A 20,713-nucleotide genomic window follows, 5' to 3' on the forward strand; every position below is an offset into this window, starting at 1 on the left:
TTTACACCCCCCCCCATTAATGCACAAATAGGCTGACACCAGACATAATTTCACTGCATTTCTTACTTCCAGTAACTATATGCATGTGACAATAAACTTCCTTGTATCCTTGTAAGTTCTTAAATCACATAGTGAACGAGAATATCAAACTAGGCGAAGGCATTATGCCAAACTGCTGAATTTCCAAAAGTAAGTAAGTGCAGACAGATCATAGAGTTGAGGGTTTTAGTTCAATGTCATATCAGCACCAATGGCTGCATCATGGTAAAAAGGGTATAACCATGGGTATAACAGTACAAAAAATCTCAAGATTTGGACTATCAGAAGTCTTATCAGAGAGCATCCTCTGGGTTATGTCACACCAACTGAGAGAGACAGAGCCCAATATTGAAGTGGGTTGACCTTATTAATGAGCTTGTGATGAGTGGATGTGCATTTGATCTGTTGTAGGGGAGCGATTTGGCAAATTTTAAACTGGGATGGAGCCTGGAAGGAAAGAGCATGCAAAATAAATGGGAAAGACCTTTAGAAAGGTCAAATATAATATTGGCCTTTCCTCAACCTATGTAATTTTCTTTTTTCCTTATCTATTCTCGACCAAAGCGGCTAATGTATTCCACTTCAGAGGAAACTGTGCTAATACAGCCAAAAAAAAAAAAAAAATGATTTCCTCATTTTAGATGACAGATTAGCTATTGATTGCGAAACTCTCCCAATCTGTTTGAGAGGGGATGGTATTAGGTAAATTTAATTAGCGCTTTGACGCTGCATTTAATTAGGGCTTGAGGAGACTATGCTCCTCTGGGCATTCTGTGGGTGTGATGATCCATAGCTCTGCAGAGCAGGCAGGGGCAGCTAGCCTCTAAAGCAGGGCCCATAAACCTGCTGATGGTACTTCAGTCACCGAGGCAGAGGTGGCCGTGGGCTTTTTTAAAAAAAAAATTATACGGGGCGATAAACAGTGATGCTCCGTTAACTCTCCACAGCACTACACGACCTCGGTGCCTCCACTCATCACGCGGGGTCACAAAGGTTAACTTTATTCTGCACTCGTTTCGCCGTCCTCTGCCTCTGCAGCAGCCACAGCAGCAGTCCCAGCAGCCAGTCTGGTCAGCAGGACGGGGAACAAAAGGCTCAGGCTGCTAACAAATTGGAGGCAATTAAACACCATTACCAGTGGCCAAGAGGATAAATGAGATCGAGACGCTTAGTGAAGTGAGAGCGCTAATGACTTGGTGACATCTATGGACAATCATGAGAAGGGAAAAATCATGGCTTTCGCATCCATTTTCTGGCCACTGCAGACATCTGCCTCCCTCTCAGAGGAAAGAGCCTCATCGTATGATCCCTGTGATGTATCCAGCCCGTCTCCACATCCCCATGAAACCGGGTGGAATGGGAACATTGGTTGAATATTGATGAGGCCATGGCTGAATTAAACATGAGCATTTTGATTCTGTAATGAGTGTATGTTACCAGGGAGATGAATTTCTCAACATGAGTGCAAACCATAGTACTTGCATAGCCAGTCCGTGTCCACAAAGCCTTCCCCTGTTCTTGGCCGATTAGAGCCCACTCAGCCAGAGTCTGGAAAGAGGACCTTTGAAATGAAATGGCTTAGGTGTCTGTTTATCTGCCTGTGGAACAAGCACAAAGGCAGCCACCCCTGGCAGCCAGCGAGCAGAAGATTAAAATTCTTTTAAATGGCTGTTGGAGCCCCAGAGATGGTGGCATAATCCTGGACTCTATTTTTATTGCATTTCTTGCATTTTTTTTCGGTCTGCATTTGATCCATGGTGAAAAACAGGCACTTGCCTGACAGCAAATAGAGACTGCTCAGGGAAATGTTTGGAAGAATACAGTTTCCAACAACTCACAGAACAAGGAGCAGATGTGGCTGCTGCTTCTAGATGTTTCTGTGGCTTGGAACCCAAACAAATCTCTTGTATTGCCCATCACGCCTGATTTCCCATTCTGCAACCACTGATTTGTGGCGTGTACCTTTGTGATGGCCTTTGATGGGCCAGCTCGGCGTGTGTGATTTGTGCCTGTGAGTGCTCAGCTGCTGAGAAATCTGTGTGGAGCAGCTGCTCTGGCCTGCTCACACTCAACACAATGAGCCAGAGCTGTGCCAGCCCATCTGGGACCAGTGAGCATGCTCTAATGGGGTTTTTGGGACCAATCAGAAATGTACAGAGAATCATGGGAAATGTAGTTATTCAATTTTTCTGGCTGTAGTGGAGTAGACAGTAAATGATAGAGATGAAGGAAAAAACAGCATCACTATATGTTCAGTGATTACTGAGTCACTGATTTTGGTCCACTTTATAGCGGAGACAAGAGCGGGGGATGGTCTGGGATTCTGGCATGCGGCAGTAGGCACGGTGAGCTGTTGATATTCAGCCAGGATGCAGTCTGAGTCATACTGGCGACAGGACTGGAGAGAGAGTGAGAAAGCGAGCGAGAGAGATAGGGAGAGAAAATAAGCAGCAGAAAAGCAAGAATCGGAGCCTTCAAGGACACAGGGTAATAAATCAGAGGGCACGAGTTGGGTGTTGTTTTTTCTTCCTCGTTCCCAGTGCTCCCATCTAACGCTGCGGAGCATGACCAGGCAGAGAGGGTGTGATCTTCGGCGCCACTCATCCTCAGCCACTGACCTCCACATTCCTGACGGCTGTAATTGGGAGTTGGCTGTGAGGCGATTTCATGCCGAACCGTAAATATCAATGGAAGACGCCTACGAGAGTGTGGAGTCTCTTTTTTTGTGTGCAATTCTTCACATTCCTCAACAGTGTGTCAACAACCTGAGGGAACAAGACCAGGGCTTCACTGCACGCATATGAACACACCTTCAGCCTAAAGCCATGTTGCTAAAGTTTCCTGTGAAAATGCACAAGGGGCGCCAACATGCATATTCTACTCGAAAAATGAGTACCCACAGCAACAGCTCTTTAATATTATATACAACATTAATAGCATAATCACCTCATGACACATTAGTAATGGATGATTTCTTTCAAGCCTGATAGCTAAATACTCTAAGTGACAGCTCTTATCGCAAAGGGATTCCTGATCTGCCTTTTAACAGCTATGTGACCTCACAGGGCGCCGCTCCCTGACGGGCACCAGGGGAAGCGTCTCCGCTTCACTGCACAGGCGGCATGTGGGTACCATCACAGCGGTGAAGAGAGAGAGAAGTGGGAAAAGAGGTACGCAGAGAGAGATGAAGGCTGACAGCCCTCCCCCACGCCACACTCAACTGGGGAGTGTCTGGTTCGGGCTATCCTGCCACAGTTCTGCGCGGACGTTTATTAGGAGCGACACCCTCGCCGGGTGAAGCGGAGGGCTCCACCGACACATGGCGGCGGGCCGACGCAGACATCCTCGTCAGACTGAAGACTTCAGTCAGTCAAACACAGCCTGGCTGCACTCGCTCTCTCTGGTCTCATCCGTCCGCTTCAAAGGGACACGCGTCATAGGCTGCTCTAAGCGTCTGAAGCTGATCTAGCCCTGCCATCACTTCCCTATTACTCGCAGCAAGGGTCCTCGCTCAGCTCATGCAACAGCCCCCATTTGCTTGAGCTGGGAAAGTACACACCGTCCATAATCTGAGCTCATCACAGAGAAGAGTGTAAGACTCTCATAAACCTCATGCCCTTAAATACAAACATGACTGCCTGCCTGCAATGAGGCTGGTGAGGTGGCAGCCACACTCACCACACTATGCCCATCAATATGTCAGGCGTGGGTTTAGGTAGCTATAGAGGACGAACACAGCAACACACTGAGTGCAGTGGTATTGTACATTCTGTGAAATATTTCCCTGCCTCAGGCAGGTTCATGTTCTGGCCTGCAACAGTTTCTGGAGAGCAGTGTTCTTGCGAGCAGGTTGCGAGCCAAGAGAAGCCTCAGGTGCGCCTTGCACCTTTGCCTGCGCGTGCCGTCTACCTGCCAAGCGGGGAGTCCCGCTGCTCCTGACAGATGGGCGGTTTGGAGAAGCGGTCCGCTCCACACTCGCGAGGAAAGGCACAAATGGCGGAAAAGACGAGTGCGGGGCTGCCGTGGCTGCCGTGGCTGCCGGAGCACAGTCGCACTGAGGTAGAAGGCAGCCAATTTCTCCACTAATAATCAGCAATCTCATTTCAATTCATTACGGAGCCTCTCCAGAACTCCACCCACCCTCTCCCCATGGCTCCAGCAAGCTCCTCAGAGAGCCTAATGAAGGCAGATATCTGGCCACGGCTCGGGGAGGGGAGCAGAGCGGAGCGGAGCGGAGAGGAAAAGCTCTCCACGACACAAGGGCTGCTTATCTTCCCCCTAGAAAGCAGCCAGAATCAAACTGTGAGCAGGAAAATGGAGACCTTGGAAAAAACAACCTGAAGGACAATCACAAATTAACAGTTTGCATACACACTCGGCCTGTGGAGGGGAAAGCTTGTGAGAGGCAAGCAGAACAGATGAAATAGTCTTTAGTTTAGAAACGGCCTTTAGTTTTCAAATGTCTACAAGTTGAACAAGCCAAACTTCTACAGGCTTTCTCTCACCGTCCATATTGATCTGGCTTCAGTTCGGTTCAGACATGTGAAAGGAAGATCGGCTTGGGCTCCAGTGGGCAGAGAGGCTTTACAGCCCGTCCACAGCAGAAAGACATGCTCACACCAGCTCAAGGGGTCCAGCAGAGGCACAAAAACGCTTGTAGACACGATACTCGTGTGGAACAGACACAGAATTTGAGAGAAAGCAGCCTTACATGTAGACAGCTAGATGGATAGATGGCGAGGGACAGAGATAAATAATCAGATCAGATTCAGCCTTAGATGCACCTTCGCTGTAGAGCTAGAGGAGGACTTGCGTTCAATATATTCTGGTTTTTAAGAAAACTTTTTTGTGCAGGTTTAGAATTAATTCTACCTCCTCTTCAAACAGACAGTGCGGATGTGAGGGCGCAAAAAGGGGAAAATGTACCAACAGAAATCACATTTAATCAATTAATTCAGGTTGGTACTGCCTCAGTAATTAAGTGTAAGAGGGCCGACAGGTACCGAGATGACTACTGATGACCTTCACCAAATAAATGGAACAGAAAGATCCAGAGGCTTTCCCTTTAGAGGGCCTTGCAGCCAGGTGCATTGTGGGATGCTCCTGGCTCTGCGCCAGTCCACTGGTTACGACCCCCGTCACGGAGCCTAGAGCACATCAGCCATCTGCTGTCTCTCTCAACAGACACGCAGCCATCACCTCGACCGGCTCGCACCAGACCCAGCGTAATCCCCCCTCACCAGACTCACCGCCAGTCAACGGCTCTCCATTTTGCCGTGTGCGTGCGCATCAAAATCAGGCGACCGGAGAACGCCGCTGAGATTCTTTAGAGCCATTGAGTTCTAAATTAGCACCCAAATGGGCCCATGATGTGGGGGCCACGTCCCCCTCCTCTCGCCTCACCCGCACATTAAAAAGCAAGGCAACGGGGAGGGGCCCCATCTGGATAGATATAAAAGAGGAGAATTTTCATTAGAGCCAGGATGAAAATGGAGGACTGAAAAGGGGTGGGAGGTGGTGGGGTGGGGTGGGGTGGGGGCAGAGAAGAGAGGGCGATTAACGGTGTCCTTTCCGTTCTCCATACTGTTCCAGACCAAATGGCTCGCTTTCAAAGGGAGCTCATAAACAAGTCACACGGGGTCCGTGTCACTGCATCGCCTTCGCCAATGAATACTTAAAGAAGCCTGTGGGCAACAGCCCTTTCACTCCATTTAACACACACACACACACACACACACAGTCTGAGCAAGAAGATGGTGGGGGTTGGGGGGGGGCTGAAGAAGCCCTTTAGAGGTGCAATGAAGCCACATTGTTAACATGACAGCGACTCATGTCACTCATAAATAATTGAGCGCCACAACATTGTCCCTGATGACTATGGAGATGACTGCCTATACTGCTGGTTGCTACTATTCCTGCAACAGGGGGAGGGGGGGGGGGGGGGGTGTCCTTCAGACTCAAAGTGATACCTCCATAGCCCCCACACCAGCCCCACATTAATAACTGGAAATCAATAGGAAATGACGGCCACACACTCAACCAGCCGTATGGAAGATACTGTACCACAAGCCTGGTGGCTGAGGGTGTGAGTGCAAAGCTGCTCTAAGTGGAGGATGTGGAGGAGCAGTGGGGACAGACGTTCATTTCCATCTCTCAGTTCCCACGGTAACATCAGTGATCGATGTCCACGCCAGAGGATCAATACTATGCACACTAGTCCAAGCCACAAAACATAGTCAAGCTAAACCAATTGGGACTTCTGCTGCTTCAATGGGTCACAGAGCTGCGCTTGATTTGAATTAGTCACGGATCTCTGGAGAGTGAGGGGTTAACGGGAGAAAACACGGATGTCTGGAGAGTGAGGGGTTAACAGGAGAAAACACCCGCAGGCTTACCTTTCCGGTGACTGCTGACCACACTTTGAGCGTGTTGTCATCCGAGCCGCTGACGATGCGGTTTCCGCAGAACTGGAGGCAGGTGATCACGTGATCGTCGTGGCCCTTCAGCACCTGCAGGCGGGGCACAGGTGATAACGGCAAACATAAGGCTCCGCAGCCAAGAAACCAGCCTAATGAGGCCCCTTCAACATACATCAAACGTGCAGCCTCCCTCTGAGCAGCTGGGCCGCGCCGCTGTGGGGCTGAGATACTGGGTCAGAGGAACGCTGGCTCAGCAGATGACACAGCACGTTTGGGAGGCGGGCACGGGCACGCGCTCGCAGTGGTGGCGGCTGGGAAGAGCAGCGGTCCTCTACCGCCGCTGCTGCCAAGCTAAACACAGCAGGAGGAGCAGCAGCAGCAGCAGCGGCGGCGGCAGCAGAAGACTGTTAGTTCAGCCTCCCAGCTCTCTAGTCAGTTTGCACAGCCAACACTGTGACAATGACAGCCAGGATTCACATCCTCATTGTCAACAGCTTAATGGAGAGTGAAACTATACACTCGTGTCACACAATACCGGCATTCCTGCAGTCATTAATACGAGAGGTGAGGTTACCTTGGGGGATTTGAGGTCTCCTCTCCTCCAGTTGGTGTCTATTCTGTGCTGCCTGATGTAGGCACTCTTCCAGGGACTATGCGTGAAACCGGGTTTGATTACTTTCCGCCGTTTGATGTGCAGAGGCTCATCAATACCTGGGAGAGAAAAAAGCAAAAAAAGCCTTCGTGTTAGCCATATCCTATTCCTGCTACAGTGTTAGCCATATTCTATTCCTGCTACAGTGTTCCTCTGATGTTCATTTTTGATTCTTCATTACTAAAATGGTGACATGTATAGTGTAATCACACCTCCATCATTGAGCCTGTTGAGCGTTAATATTTTCCTGTATCCTGCAGTATTTGTGGTTGGCTTCGCATGTCTGCGTGTGTCGGGCTCCAACACCTACCTTCCTCCCTGCATTTCTCCCTCCAGAGCAGGTTGTCCTCGGCCAGGATGCGCCAGTAGCGACACGTCTGAGCCGCCTGCAGCAGGTCCTTCGGCTCCAGGAATGACAGCACATACAACGCCAGCTGGGAGAGATGGAGAACGACAGAGAGAGAGAGAAAGAAAGAACGAGAGAGAGAGAGAGAGAGAGAGAGAGAGAGAGAGAGAGCCTGGTTTAGTCTACACAAGGAATGGTAGAGTGGGTGTATCGGTAGTACATTCTCTCTCAGTCGGGGGTTTCTACTCACTCTTACTGTTATCTGGCTTTATCCCGCCTTTATAAAAAGACTGAGTCGTAATCCGGTTAAATTTGAGGGAGGAACGAGAGAAAATGGGCACGTAAAAAAGTGCTGGAGCTGAGAGCACTTAGCGGCGGCTGACAGTTACGTAAGGCAGACTACAGTTGGCAGAACCTCAGAAAACAGATTTCTGCTTGCTACCATTTCAGTCAAATCTACACTAATTGCCTGGAGGAGATGGCTGTCAAGATCCAAAATCCAAACATGTGCCCCACGTCTCGATCGCGTCTCCTTAACCAACCAGTAGGAGTAAACAGCGGAGATAAAGACAGGCAGACAGCGCCAGAGAGAGTGAATGGTAGGCAGACGAGAGAGTCTTGGGGAAATGGAGGAGTAGATCTCATCTCCTCATGTGTCAGACCCAACCACAAGCAGGAAGCTGGGTCTTAGAATGGGGTTGGGAGCGCGGTTAAGGTGGAAGGGAAGTGCTTCAACATGCCATCACATTCTCACTCTCCCTCTCTCTACTCCCCCTTTGCCTCGTCTCATCTCGTTCCAGTCAGTGTGCGGCGAGTGTCACTGTGCATGAGGAGACAAGCGTCACCCCCCCCCAATCCTCCCCCCCCCCCCCCATTTCAACCTTCACATACAGCCATCCTTGGCATCTGCCAGGTGTGAGACGCTGTGATAAGAGATGAGAGTCTCTCGGCTGCTAAAGGGTCTGTGGGGAGCTCCTGTGCCATGGGAAAGCAGATATCCTCTGTCTGCTGTGCTCTGCTCAGCTCTGCATGGCGGCTGATAAAGCAGCAGTGAAGAGCATCTCCAGCCACGCCGAGGGGGATTAAGGGAATCTGTTCTCAAGGAGGGGTTCATCTGCACAAAATTTATGGGCACTAATTACAAAATCCAAAACGAGTCAACAGACTTTTGTGTGATAAGCCAGTTGGAGGGCACGGGATTTTGAAACGTTTACTTAATGAGAAGGAAATGAAAGGGGACATGTCTTCTTTCGTCCCAGTCATAACGTGAAACTAAACTATTCTTGAAAGGTCTTTCAAGAATTCTAATAGCTCAACAGGGCATCTGACATTAATGACTGTTATTCCGTAACAAATAAGAAAATATGGAGGACTAGTAAATATGTTTGGGTTAGTAAAATAGATCTGGCAACTCCTGGCAAGTGTTCAGCTTTCTGTTAGCTCCATTTAGCTAACTGAAGGTTACCCAATGCTAACTTGGATAACTAATACAACATTATTTTAATATTCTATACTCCACAAATTGCTTTATAGATTTACAAAATGTAGGTCTCCCGGTCAATAATAATGTTAGGACTAGTAATAAGGTGTCATTTCATGTCTCCTGGTTAATATCATCAAATAATTCTCAAAATATTGACAAATAAGTGGCTTGCTGGACAAGTAATAATCCTGCTCTCCTTGTGACTTAAATATATGTTGTTGAGATGGTGAACCATCTCCATTTTGGGCCAACATGTATATGAGGTGGATGTTGTGCTCACCTCTTTGGGCAGGAGTGAGATGAAGTCCCGCTGGAACTGGGGCTCGATCACCTGCATCATGTGCTTCACCTGCGTGGGCTCACAGCTGTCTATCAGCTCATCCAATGCCAGCAGCTTCTCTGGACCACTCCAACTCTGCAACACACACACACACACACACACACACACACTGTCAAGGATACATAGAACTAACCAATGTATGTGGGTCTCCTCGGACCCAGATTAGCCTTAGGTAGATGTTTATGGACAGCATATCAGTAAAGGCCTCTTCCATAGTGTTTTTCGTTGTTAAAAACATTAATACGTTCTTGGCGCTCACTCCAAAATAAATTTCCTGTGGAAAAGCTGCCTAATGAGGAGCCATGATGTTTATGAGGGAAAACTCTACCCATAGAAATCACCTGTAATTTAGTGCTCTGGCTTTTCAGCCCCTGGGGGATAAATGCGGAGTTCAAAGGGTTTCAGAGGGCAGATCCTGGGGTGCATTACCCAACACGCTGGGCCCACGGCCACAGAGCTGCACTCAGCACACCCAAACAACTCCTCTTGGTCTTCTGTCTTAAGCTAAACTACAAGTGTTTCCATCTCGATTCATGTTTATAGTAAACTGAACGATGGTTAATAACAACTTAGGTGTTACTACACATGATATTTATCATTTTTCATCTTCAAACATGCCTCATTTCCCCAATTAGTACAAACACCCTTGGTGATCTGCAAGTTGGGACTGGAATATGAATCCCTGGGATGGGAAGAGAGCATTTAGTTTTTGTGTTGGTTGACATATTTAACTAACCAACAGGTCAACGTGTGGGAGTCTGTCAATGGCGCAAACCAGCTGTGAGAATGTCATAGGATTAACACCATTTGGGTGGTGGTTCAGCAACCCAAGCCATGCATGTCGAGTTACATAACAAGGGTCAGACTGGGTTCCAAATCATTTTATTTCCAAAGACACCATTATCCCACCAGTATGGTGGTGTGCTGAGGCTTGTTTCTTCATAATCTCCTCTTCAAAAAGCTTGAAACATTTGACTAAGACTCAGCACACAGACAGCTCACCATCAGATATGCTCAGTCCTTAAGAGACAATGGTAGCAAGCTTTAAAGCTTTAAAAAAAATGTGTGCTAATATCTTCTAAACAAACCCTATTGTTAACACTGAACACTACATAAAAGGCTAAGAAAATAATCTGTTTAAATTATGGTGCAACTTTCAGAGGCAATAACTTACTTACTAAGAGAAATTGACTATCCATGCTCTTGCAGATGGTGAAAATAATGAAAAACCATTGAAAGGTGTTGACAGGATGAGCAGTGTTGACAAGTCTCTAAAACACAGAGGGCCCCTTCACACATCTCTGTAGTAATAGCATCAGCACCGCTGTCCAAATGCGTCAAATGTGAATAAGGATGATGTATATTTATCATTAAGCACTAAGCCTTTATGAAAGGACAACTGAAGAACATGGAAAGAGAGCCGTGTTCCACTCCACCTCAGTGGCATTTTGTTTGGCATGGTGATACAATTCATAGAAAAATACCAGGAACATATGTCACTTATGGAGATTTACTTAGACATATTAAACAATGTGTGAGAAACTCCATCTAATTGTTTTTTTAAGTCCAAATCCCACCCTCTCAGTCAAGACAGGTTGAAGCTGAGCACAGCTGTGGTGTGGCCACCAAGGCCAAGGCTGCAAATGAGCTCTAATGAGCCTGAACAGCTCATTTTCCTGTGGCGGCAGAGCGCTTTCGCATTTGATGAAACCCGCGTGAGAACGCCCCAACTGCTTGGAGCTCGCTCGTCTGAGGACCCCTCTGGCTGACGTGAGGTGTGTGTGGGGGTGAGGCGCCAGTGGCGTAGGGTGTACTCACCTGAAAGGTGCGGAGCCATTCCTGCAGGCCGCTGGGGGGCTGGATGGAGGTGATGCGGCGGCGCTGCTGGCCCTGGCCGTTGGCCGCCCGCAGGTCCCCAAACGTTGTGGGAGTGGCAGGGTACGGGACGAGCCCTGTGGGGCTGCGGAGACGAGACAAACACAACGCTACTTCCACCTGTGCACCACTCAAACATGTTTATCTGGGTACTGGCTGACACTGACTGTGGAGAAATAACTGTCTATGCTATGGGCATCAAAGGCGAGGAAGGACCATTGAAAGTAATGCACTAAAAGCACTTCCTCACAGAAGAGTTTGTTTGGGAGCTGAGCCTACAGAGATGTGTGTGTGTGTGTGTGTGTGTGTGTGTGTGTGTGTGAGAATCATTAGCAGAGCGCAGAGCGGGATGAGCTGCGGCAGTCTGTGTGGATATCTGATGCCGCATTTAATCACAACTGTGCCGCCACTACAAAAGGCTGGGTGGTGGGAAACGCTCCGCGTCCACGACTAATGAGCTGAGCAGCCTGAATCGGAGCCAAGAGCTCACGACTGGCCCGTCCGAGCACCCACACCACACCGCCTCGCCACTGTCCCACCGCCAACACTGGGGCCAGACAATGCCCTTCTTTATTTGCCACACAAGGCCATCTACATACTGAGTGCCAATTTTGTGTTTTTCAGCTAGCCTTTCACCATCGCTTCTGAGGTTCATTAGACCTCCCTGGATGGTGCTTGATGGCCTATGCATGATGCATGCACGTTTGCATAGCTTGTTTGCTACACTGGTTTGCTGGATCCGTTCACTAGGGGACTTCAAAGTGAGTATGCTGCCAGACGAACCATTCTTGGTATCAGCAGGCTGCGGCCCTGAGCTTTAAACTTCAGGCTGCAGACAACTTCAAAGGCTATATCATCACTGTGTCAAGAGACGAAAAAATGAAAATATTCAACGGCACAATTTCAGGGGCTGGATCCATCCTGCTTAGTGACAATCTTCATGGAAGCAGGCAAGGTCTGCTCCATAATGGATTCATCTTTAATGGGATTTCAGAGAGAGACAGGAGCCAAGGCTGTGCAACTACCAGCCAGCTGCAGCCAGCAGGCCACTTGATTGAGAGGCGCAGAGGATACAGTCAGTAGGTGGCCAGGAATGAGTGTGTGGCGCGCACACTTGAGATGCCAGCCACTCAGGGGAGGGCCTGGATCAGCCTGCTCAAGTCCATGCCTGAGAAGCAGCTGCTGCTGCTTGCACTGGTTTATCTGATGAGAAGGATCACAGATTGCCTAACAACACAACACTTGATGCTGTGGCACACGGTGCTCTGATCTACAACCAGACTAACATCAAGCGGAGGGTTGCCGGTTCTAACCCCGACCAGTAGGAACGGCTGAAGTGCCCTTGAGCAAGGCACCTAACCCCTCACTGCTCCCCGAGCGCCGCTGTTGTTGCAGGCAGCTCACTGCGCCGGGATTAGTGTGTGCTTCACCTCACTGTGTGTTCACTGTGTGCTGAGTGTGTTTCACTAATTCACGAATTGGGATAAATGCAGAGACCAAATTTCCATCACGGGATCAAAAGAGTATACTTATACTACATATTTCATCAGTTCAAACAACCCAAACGAGTCATTTTTTAAGGTATCTATTTACTTTTTGAACCCTAGAATGAAGAATAATTTTTGTCTTACCTCGAGTAATCTGGGCCTTTGCAGGGCTTCTTCCCTGAAGGGAAAGATCGGACCTCTGGACCATGGTCCAACTTTCTCTTCATCTGCAAGAGGAGGATAGAGACAGCATTTAGCTCTGGGCAATAACAGGCAGAGGACTCCCAACACCATACCACACAGAAGAACCATTCTTTGCTTGAACAGTTTAAATCAATTCTTGCACCATGGCAGACAGAGGGAAATAAATCAATTAATTGAGACCACAGACAGCAAGCTCCACGGCCACGCTGGTGGAGATTGTCATTACGATGTATTCTTCATGAGGCTTCTGACCGCGTCACCGCCGTCTTTGTGGAGCGTGCGGTGTGAATCAATATGATTACAGTGGGGCGTGGAGCCTTTGACTCCTCATACATGCAGATAAAAGGTCACGCTGCTCTGTGCAGGCTGGGCCTCTGTGTACTGCAACAGCGTGAGTGCCTGGTGCCAGCCAAGCAGCCGGGAGGGCAGAGAGAACAGGACTCTGGGTGGTCTGATGCTTACTGTAGGTCCGCTACCAGGGCGGGTCTCTGATTGGACTGTGGCATGGCTGCGCGCACACACACACACACACACACACACACACACACGCACACACGCACACACGCACACACGATTGGGGGGGTGATAATGAGGGGCACAGTGGGCCCTGGCTGCATCGTTCGCAGCCATGACAGCAGCTTGATTTATACTGCAGCTGAGGGAGGAAAGAAATAGAGCAACCCCATTCTTTACTGTCCTCCTTCTGGTCTTCTCTCTCTCGCTTCCAAACACACAAGCAATCGCTCTCGCGCTTCTGTGCATAGCACCACCCTGGTTACCAAGACATCCAGTCTGTGAAACAAGGCCTCAGTGTCCACAGTCACGGTCCAAGACCGAAAAACCACATTTGAATAAAACTATTTTCGGTAAGGACAATGCTTCAAATGGAGCCTGCGTCGAAATAAACAGGCTTTCAGGGAGGGACTGAAAGAGGGGCCGCAAACACTGCTTGATTCATGATCACCCTTTCATCCGGCTCACAAGGAGCAGGCAGTGCCCCAGGATATATGTGAGACAATTCCAATTATCACATGAAAATTGGGATGTTCGGTGCACGCAAGCCCCACACAGATGAACAAGCCTGTGTCCAGCCCTCTTGCAATAGCAGAATGGATGCATTTCCTAGCTAGAGCTTACATTTCTCATGGTAGTAGTGCGACACAATACTTAAACAGCATGATAAACATGCACAGATCCCCCAGTAATGACATCTGATGAATGGTGACTCGTAAGGGGACTTTTACCGCTCCTGCATGATTACTGGCCTGGTAAGGCCGGGGAGGGGGGGTGAAGCATTGCTGTGAAGCGTTTTCTGATGCAAACACCCTGCTGAGGGCTTCACTACATTAAAGCCAGTGGAAAGAGAGGGAGCGATGGATCAAGACTCACAGGCACCAGAGAGTAAATTATGGAATACACTGATGAAAATCACAGAGAAGCACTGAAGATCAATGGAGTGATGGGGGCCACTGACTGAAAATAGCTTGGATTGGAGAGGAATCATCACAAATCACTATGTCCACGCTAAAGGCTTAATTAAGAAACTATAGCCTATAGCACAACAAGGTAATAAGATTAATCAGGTGGTAGAAAATAAATGATGAGGCAAGAAAAAAACACAGTTTATAATTAAAGAAATACTGTATCTCATATAAGTTTCTGTCCTTGAGGAGGTGGCATATATATATATATATATATATATATATATATATATATATATATATATATATATATATATATATATATTATTAAATGATTGTGTATTTGCTTGTTCCAACCAACAATCTTGTTCGACTAAATGGTGAGACCACTGCAATGGCCGTGCAATGACCGAGTAAATAGTGCAAATAAACGCATGCACTCACAGGCTAAAGAGTGAAAAGCTGCGCGAGTATACTAGGAAGAGGGAGGGAAGGATGGGGGGGGTGAGAGAGAGAGAGAGAGAGAGAGAGAGAGAGAGAGAGAGAGAGAGAGAGAGAGAGAGAGAGAGAGAGAGAGCACTGGTTTTACACTGTGGGAAAGGGAAACCTGAGATGAGCAGAGAAGACAGTGTTTGCAAACCACTGGTAATCACACTACAAGCTCAACCTTTCTTCTTGTTTGCTTCTATTGTTGCACAGTAGACAACTTGAGAGAAAATTAGACTTTAATTTATATTGCTTTTTGAAATCATGGGTCTTGTGACAGTGATGAAGAACCATCCATTCAAAGGCAAGGCAAGTACACAACAAGAATTCACGTAAGATCAGAGTTGTTTTGCATCCAGATGAGACAACAACATGCACATCAGTTATTATCTGAAATGCCAGTCCTTGAATAAATCACAGCCCATTTGAAAATTTTGGGCATGCCGCTTCCTGATTACTGAGAAACCCTGCTATTTCTACAATCCAAATAATCTAGCTACAAAAAAAAAAAAAAAACACTAAGCCGAGAAATAAGATAAAATATGTATTAAAAATATTTGCATATTTTAGATCTCATGTGAACATGTGTTGGTCAAACTGTGAGCTGCAAGGCACTCCACAGCATTATTGTTTATTTCAAACCGATGTGGGTATCTAATCTCAGGCCTCAATTCGTTAAGATTGGAATGATTAAACGGATCACTGACAACGTTCAATGTCATCGCTACTTTGAAATTCTTGCATTGTGTGCGAAACCTGCGTATAATGCACTAGAAAGAGGATCGCTCTCCCTGAGGTCCGTTTTTCCTTTCACTCGCATCAGTTGCGTCGGTAGAATTTTCACCAATTTTCTTTGCAGAGGTCAACTGCATGGCAGGGTCCCCTATAAGTTACCTAAAGAAATAGTTTGACACAGTAACCCATTATCTAATACGGATATGAAGACACAACATAGGGATGATATGCTTCAACAGGCAGGTTTAACAAAAACGCAACAGCCCTATCTAACAATTTCATAGCCTACATCTCCCAGCGTAAATGAAATTGAAGAGTTTAATTGATTCAACAAAGTAACAGTTCTAACGAAACAGATAAACATGATTAAAAGGAACATCACAGCAGCTGATGGGATGAAACCACTTTAGTCCAAGACTCGTTTCACTAACGTGCTTTGATGGCTGCTCTGTTCCTCATGTAGCCTAATCATTTGCAGTCGATCACATCTTTCGCACACTGGTTGGCACGAGGCAAAGGCTATACATTAAGATGCCGAGCGATCACTATTGCAATTTGTGTATATGAGGACACAGGATGAAGCTCAGCTGCGGCTTCCTTGAATCCGTGTTAGAAACAGGTGCAACTGCATTTGTGCGATGGTCACTCCACTTCAAACAGCACTGTATACAATTCGCAAAGACGTCCGTGTTACCACGACACACATCCGTTGAAATGCACGCACAAATACAAACTATGGTATTTTGGAGAACCCAAATAATTTCCGATAAAGTTGCGAATTTGCAGGCTTAATAATGTATCCAAATAATCATATGGCATCGTATTTTACAAATAGTCAAAGGACTCGAGTCCGACAGCATTAATATTCCTGCAGTGCCATTGGAATCTGCAGATGTTGCGGTGCCGCAGGTCTGCCGGTGCTCTCTCAACCATTTTTACATCTTCAAAAATGTCAATCACGACCGAAAATAGATCACAAACTGACGAAAGTGTGATTATGAAATCCTACTCACTTTATAGAAGATCATCTTTAAAGTGCCGTAGAACCCCATCGTTGTAATCCGGTGTGGTTGGTTTCCTTTACTGTAAATTGCTGTAGCTCAAATAGGTCTGCCTAGTGGGTACTCTCTGACAACGCGCACGGAGCGTACTTTCAGGTAGATCCGACACAGTCTCTGATGTGGACATGCTCGATCACGTCACAGGACGGACGTGCAAAGAGGAGAATCCTGTGCAGATGGCTCCACCACGTATTCACCATATGTGGATCGGTAACAAATCAAATCCTCGCCCCGCGGTTCACTCGACTGTCCTCAACCGACTACAGTAAGATAGGAAAGAAAGATGCCGACGAAAATGGGGAAGCTGAGCATACGGGGAAGCTGAGCATACAGGGAGACACACACAGAGAGAGAAAGAGATTGAGAAGGGGAGGGGTGGAGTGAGGAGAGAGAAGCGCAGGACCCTGCCCTCTTTGGTGCTTCTCCTACACTGGCTCACGCGCAGGGATCGGATTACATCTTCCCCGACAGAGGAGAGGGAAATGGTGCAGTCCGAGATTTAACCGTGTGCGCAACGCGTCCGTGCCACCAAGGGCAGAGGCATCCGAAAATGTGTGGCCGTCTTGCTGGATACCGAGAAAGAGTTTAGTGTGTTGAATGCAACTCACTTGTTGCCGTTCACTCCGTACTGACGACAATCCATATCTCTTCATAATTACTGAACTGGTGGAATTTTGCAATGAATGAATGCTCATGCTGTAACTGGAGCGCATTCATATTGTAGCAAATTACTACCACCACAATATAATTTAAAAAAAAAAAAACGTCAGTGCATACATTATAACACCCTTCCATTAATGAAAGAATATAAATGGTGTTTAAATTCTTTTAAATAAACTCAATAATCTAATCAGTTTGGATCCAAGTGCTAAACTTGCATGCATCTCCAATAGCATTTGAAATTGGAACAGAGCGGTGCCCTGGTTTGGGAATCACGGAGATATGCAAATGGCTGTTGGCAGACATAAACAACCTCCAAATGATTCTTTCAGTCTGAAAATCACAACTAAATAACCAAGTAGATAAACACCACAATACAGCTTTGTTTTCTGATTCTACTAATGATTTATGGTGCTACAAATCAATACTCTGTGCCTTTTCCACATTTGTTTATCAAGTTGCAAACCTGTTGTGACCAGTAGGTCTGTGTCCCTCATTCAAATGCAGTCCACAAAGAAAACACAAACAAAAGCACAACAAAGCTCCTTTGTTTATCTTCATCAGTTTGGACAAAGGGAAATTGGGAACCTTGCAGCATTGTGCATGGGCACACCTGCAATTGAGTGAAAATTGGCAACAATCCCTTAGCTTGCCTGGCAAGTTCAGACATTTCCAGAGGGAAAAGGGTTGAGGCTCGGTGGTGATCTATTATATTTCCTTGAGTAGAAAATAGAAACAGCAAATGGATTTAGAACCAAAGAGGCTACATGATGTAGTCAGAACCATTTCTGAATAGTGTTCCTGCTATGTTAAGAGTAATGTAATGGCTCGTCTTCAGCAGTTATATAAAAGCTGACCTTAATTACACAAATTTGTTCCTGAATGTGTGAGGTTAGAGAAAAAAAAAATATCAGGGATAACGATGAGATACTTTTATAGTTGCAAAACAATGGAACTATTTGAAGTCATATTTTGTACTAAACATTCCAAAACGAATCACAAACAGCCTCCCAGCATTCTTTTAATCACTAACAGCAGTACATTTCGGCTGTGAGCATCCAATACATTTGGGCAACTAAGGGCTCATCATTCCCCACACACCAACAGGCAGCATCAGGACAGACGTCCTACAGGGTTGCGGAAGGCTCTGCTAAAGCAAAGACTATGGTTGCATAATTGATCGCTTATGCTCAAACACTTCCAGTCAGGTAGTCTTTTCACTCGGCACTGTTCAACACAGACTTGTAAGGCAGAATCTTGACACGCAATGGCATAAAATGGCTGCCCACTCTTTGCCAGTCATCTTCCTCTAAGGGGCAGCAGTGTAGTGTGAGTTACAGAGGAGTGGCATTGGGCGAATAAAATTGCGCCTGTCAGAAGTTCGCCAGCCATTCCTTGACAAATGGCTGAGCAAACCTTTCCATCTGCCAAAAGCACTCCAGACCAGAGAGGCTCTTCAATCTCCTGAAATGACCCAAAGGGAGGGTGGGCGCAGACCGACTGCAATAAGATGTTAAGATGCGAGGTGACCATCAAGACAGATTTTCAGAGATGGACATGACTGCTCACAGAGAGCTTAAAGAAACAATTGTGTTTCTTTTACAGTGAAGTATGTGGGAGAGCACATACATAGCTTCTTCAATGCAGAGTGATCTGTGATAATAAATCATATTATGTACTGTATATAGTTAGTTTTCAGTTAGTTTTTCATGTGCCCAGTAGTTAAGTGAATGAGATCATCTAATATTCTGGTGGGTTTAGGTGTCTACAGAGGAACAGAAGTGAGGACTTGGGCATTGAGCCCCTTTCCTCTGTCTCCATAACAACACCTTCCTATAGCGAGCGCTAAGGTTGTGGGAAGCTTCTGTCAGTCCCACAGTTGTGTGTAGACACTCCTCCTTCCCAAACGGCTCTCCAGAACAGAAGTCCTAAACTTTACACAGCAGAGAGGAATGTGTGGCATGCCAGGAGGGGAACGGGTATTTCTCTTTCAAAAGTTTCCCCAGACACCTCTTTTGTGGAAAGCCTTCTGCTGCATGGCTGAGCATTAACCCGTTCCCTGCTGACAACCCTCCCAAAACGTTCAGACACAGACATGGGTCTGCCCTAAACAGGTGTCTTCGAGCAAGGAGGCATTTAATACTCCATCTTTTACTTTGTTCACCTCTCAACTACGGCTGAAATGACAGAGGAGCTTGTCAGACTGACAGGGGCTTGCCTGCGAGATGATGAATGGTCTGCAACTGAGCTCTGTTGCGTGTTGTGGCATGGCACTAATGAAATTGCCTTTGAGAGGGTAAAATGCGCAGTGTTCTCTTGTGTAAGACCTCATTTTCACAGCTACACAAAGCTCATTTTGGCAGCTTGAGTCAAGATAAACCATCCAAACATGTTTGACATAAAAGCTGTTACATTTTTCGATGAAAGCTCTTTCGGAAGGCAATTGATGATTTCAAAAGTAAATAATAACTCCTTTTCATTTCCCATTAAAATGATAGAACTTAGTAATTTTGGCTTCTTTCACATCACTGCAGCTATAATCAAAATGGATGTGTCCAGGCCTTCAGACACATGACCGATGTGAGAGCGAGGAAAGGCCTTGGTCAATGTGCCACAAGCAAGTGATCGCAAACTGAATAGCGGCCCAACATGGGGCACTGAACTCTAAGAAGGGAATTCCTCTGAGGCAGTGGGGCATTTCTAAATCCCGCCTCATCATTGTCTCGTAGCCAGGGCAAAAATAGAAGAGCACCGTGGCCTTTTGGTAAATGAATGGACGACCAGCCCATGAAGCATGGAGTCCCGCATTCCAATCCGGCAGATGACATTCACCTTAATGAATGTGCCCGTGAACTGCAGATGCTCCGAGGCACAATGATGCCATCTGCTCTCTGAGCACTGATTAACACTCAGAATTCATCCCTCACTCCCACTATAACTCAGATGGCAACTGGACGCAGACGATGGCACCATCAGAGACCAGACAGTGTTCGGACCTTGTTCACTTGAATGATGCACAGGCTTTTTTCGTATTATGGAGGGGGGATTTTTTTTGTTTTTTTACTGAATACACACAGACATCACTTGGATGACTGAATGAGTTTAGAATGGAAAACCATAGGCTCCTCATAAAGAAAAAAATATCTGTTAAACATTGCATTGTTACTAGTGTTTTCAGACATACTTTACTGAGAGAAAGAATTTCAAATTGCCTCAAATTAAAGGTGTATTAAAGCAACCTGACTTTTGTGTAATGGGGAATACACAACTGCTAAACCAACAATTTAACCAACTCTTTTATATCTCAATGCTCCCAATCCAATTTAGTCTTGGTTAGGAGGGTCTGTAGGGGCAATGCTTCTACGGAACACAGAATCACCTAAATTGTATTGGAGCATGCACTCACACACTAATACAAACACATAATAATGCAATAAGTAAAACTGAAAAACTAATACTGGCCCTTGCTCATTGTAGCTGAATCTAATTGGGACTTCTTACCTCT

The 20,713-nt window shown here is 46.6% G+C and overlaps 1 protein-coding gene across 9 annotated transcripts in view; it reads right to left on the reverse strand.

The window, feature by feature from the left end:
- The window catches only part of fbxw7 (F-box and WD repeat domain containing 7), a 132,261-nt gene that overhangs the window by 9,420 nt on the left and 102,128 nt on the right, over positions 1–20,713 (reverse strand). For 7 of the 9 annotated variants that reach the window (XR_006032192.1, XR_006032191.1, XR_006032190.1 and 4 more), the window contains 6 exons: positions 12,786–12,868; positions 11,098–11,239; positions 9,220–9,354; positions 7,421–7,544; positions 7,033–7,169; positions 6,435–6,548 (listed from right to left, as the gene is read on the reverse strand). Coding sequence is in view for 6 of the 9 variants with exons in the window: in XM_042094162.1 (XP_041950096.1) it covers positions 6,435–6,548; positions 7,033–7,169; positions 7,421–7,544; positions 9,220–9,354; positions 11,098–11,239; positions 12,786–12,868 (735 nt within the window). In the remaining 3 variants the exon portion in view is untranslated. Of the gene's footprint in view, positions 1–6,434; positions 6,549–7,032; positions 7,170–7,420; positions 7,545–9,219; positions 9,355–11,097; positions 11,240–12,785; positions 12,871–16,500; positions 16,694–20,713 lie in introns of those variants that run through there. The other 2 variants (XM_042094167.1, XM_042094165.1) reach the window with 2 other exon arrangements.

This window comes from Alosa sapidissima, chromosome 1, assembly GCF_018492685.1.
Source record: "Alosa sapidissima isolate fAloSap1 chromosome 1, fAloSap1.pri, whole genome shotgun sequence".
Classification (NCBI taxonomy): domain Eukaryota; kingdom Metazoa; phylum Chordata; class Actinopteri; order Clupeiformes; family Clupeidae; genus Alosa; species Alosa sapidissima.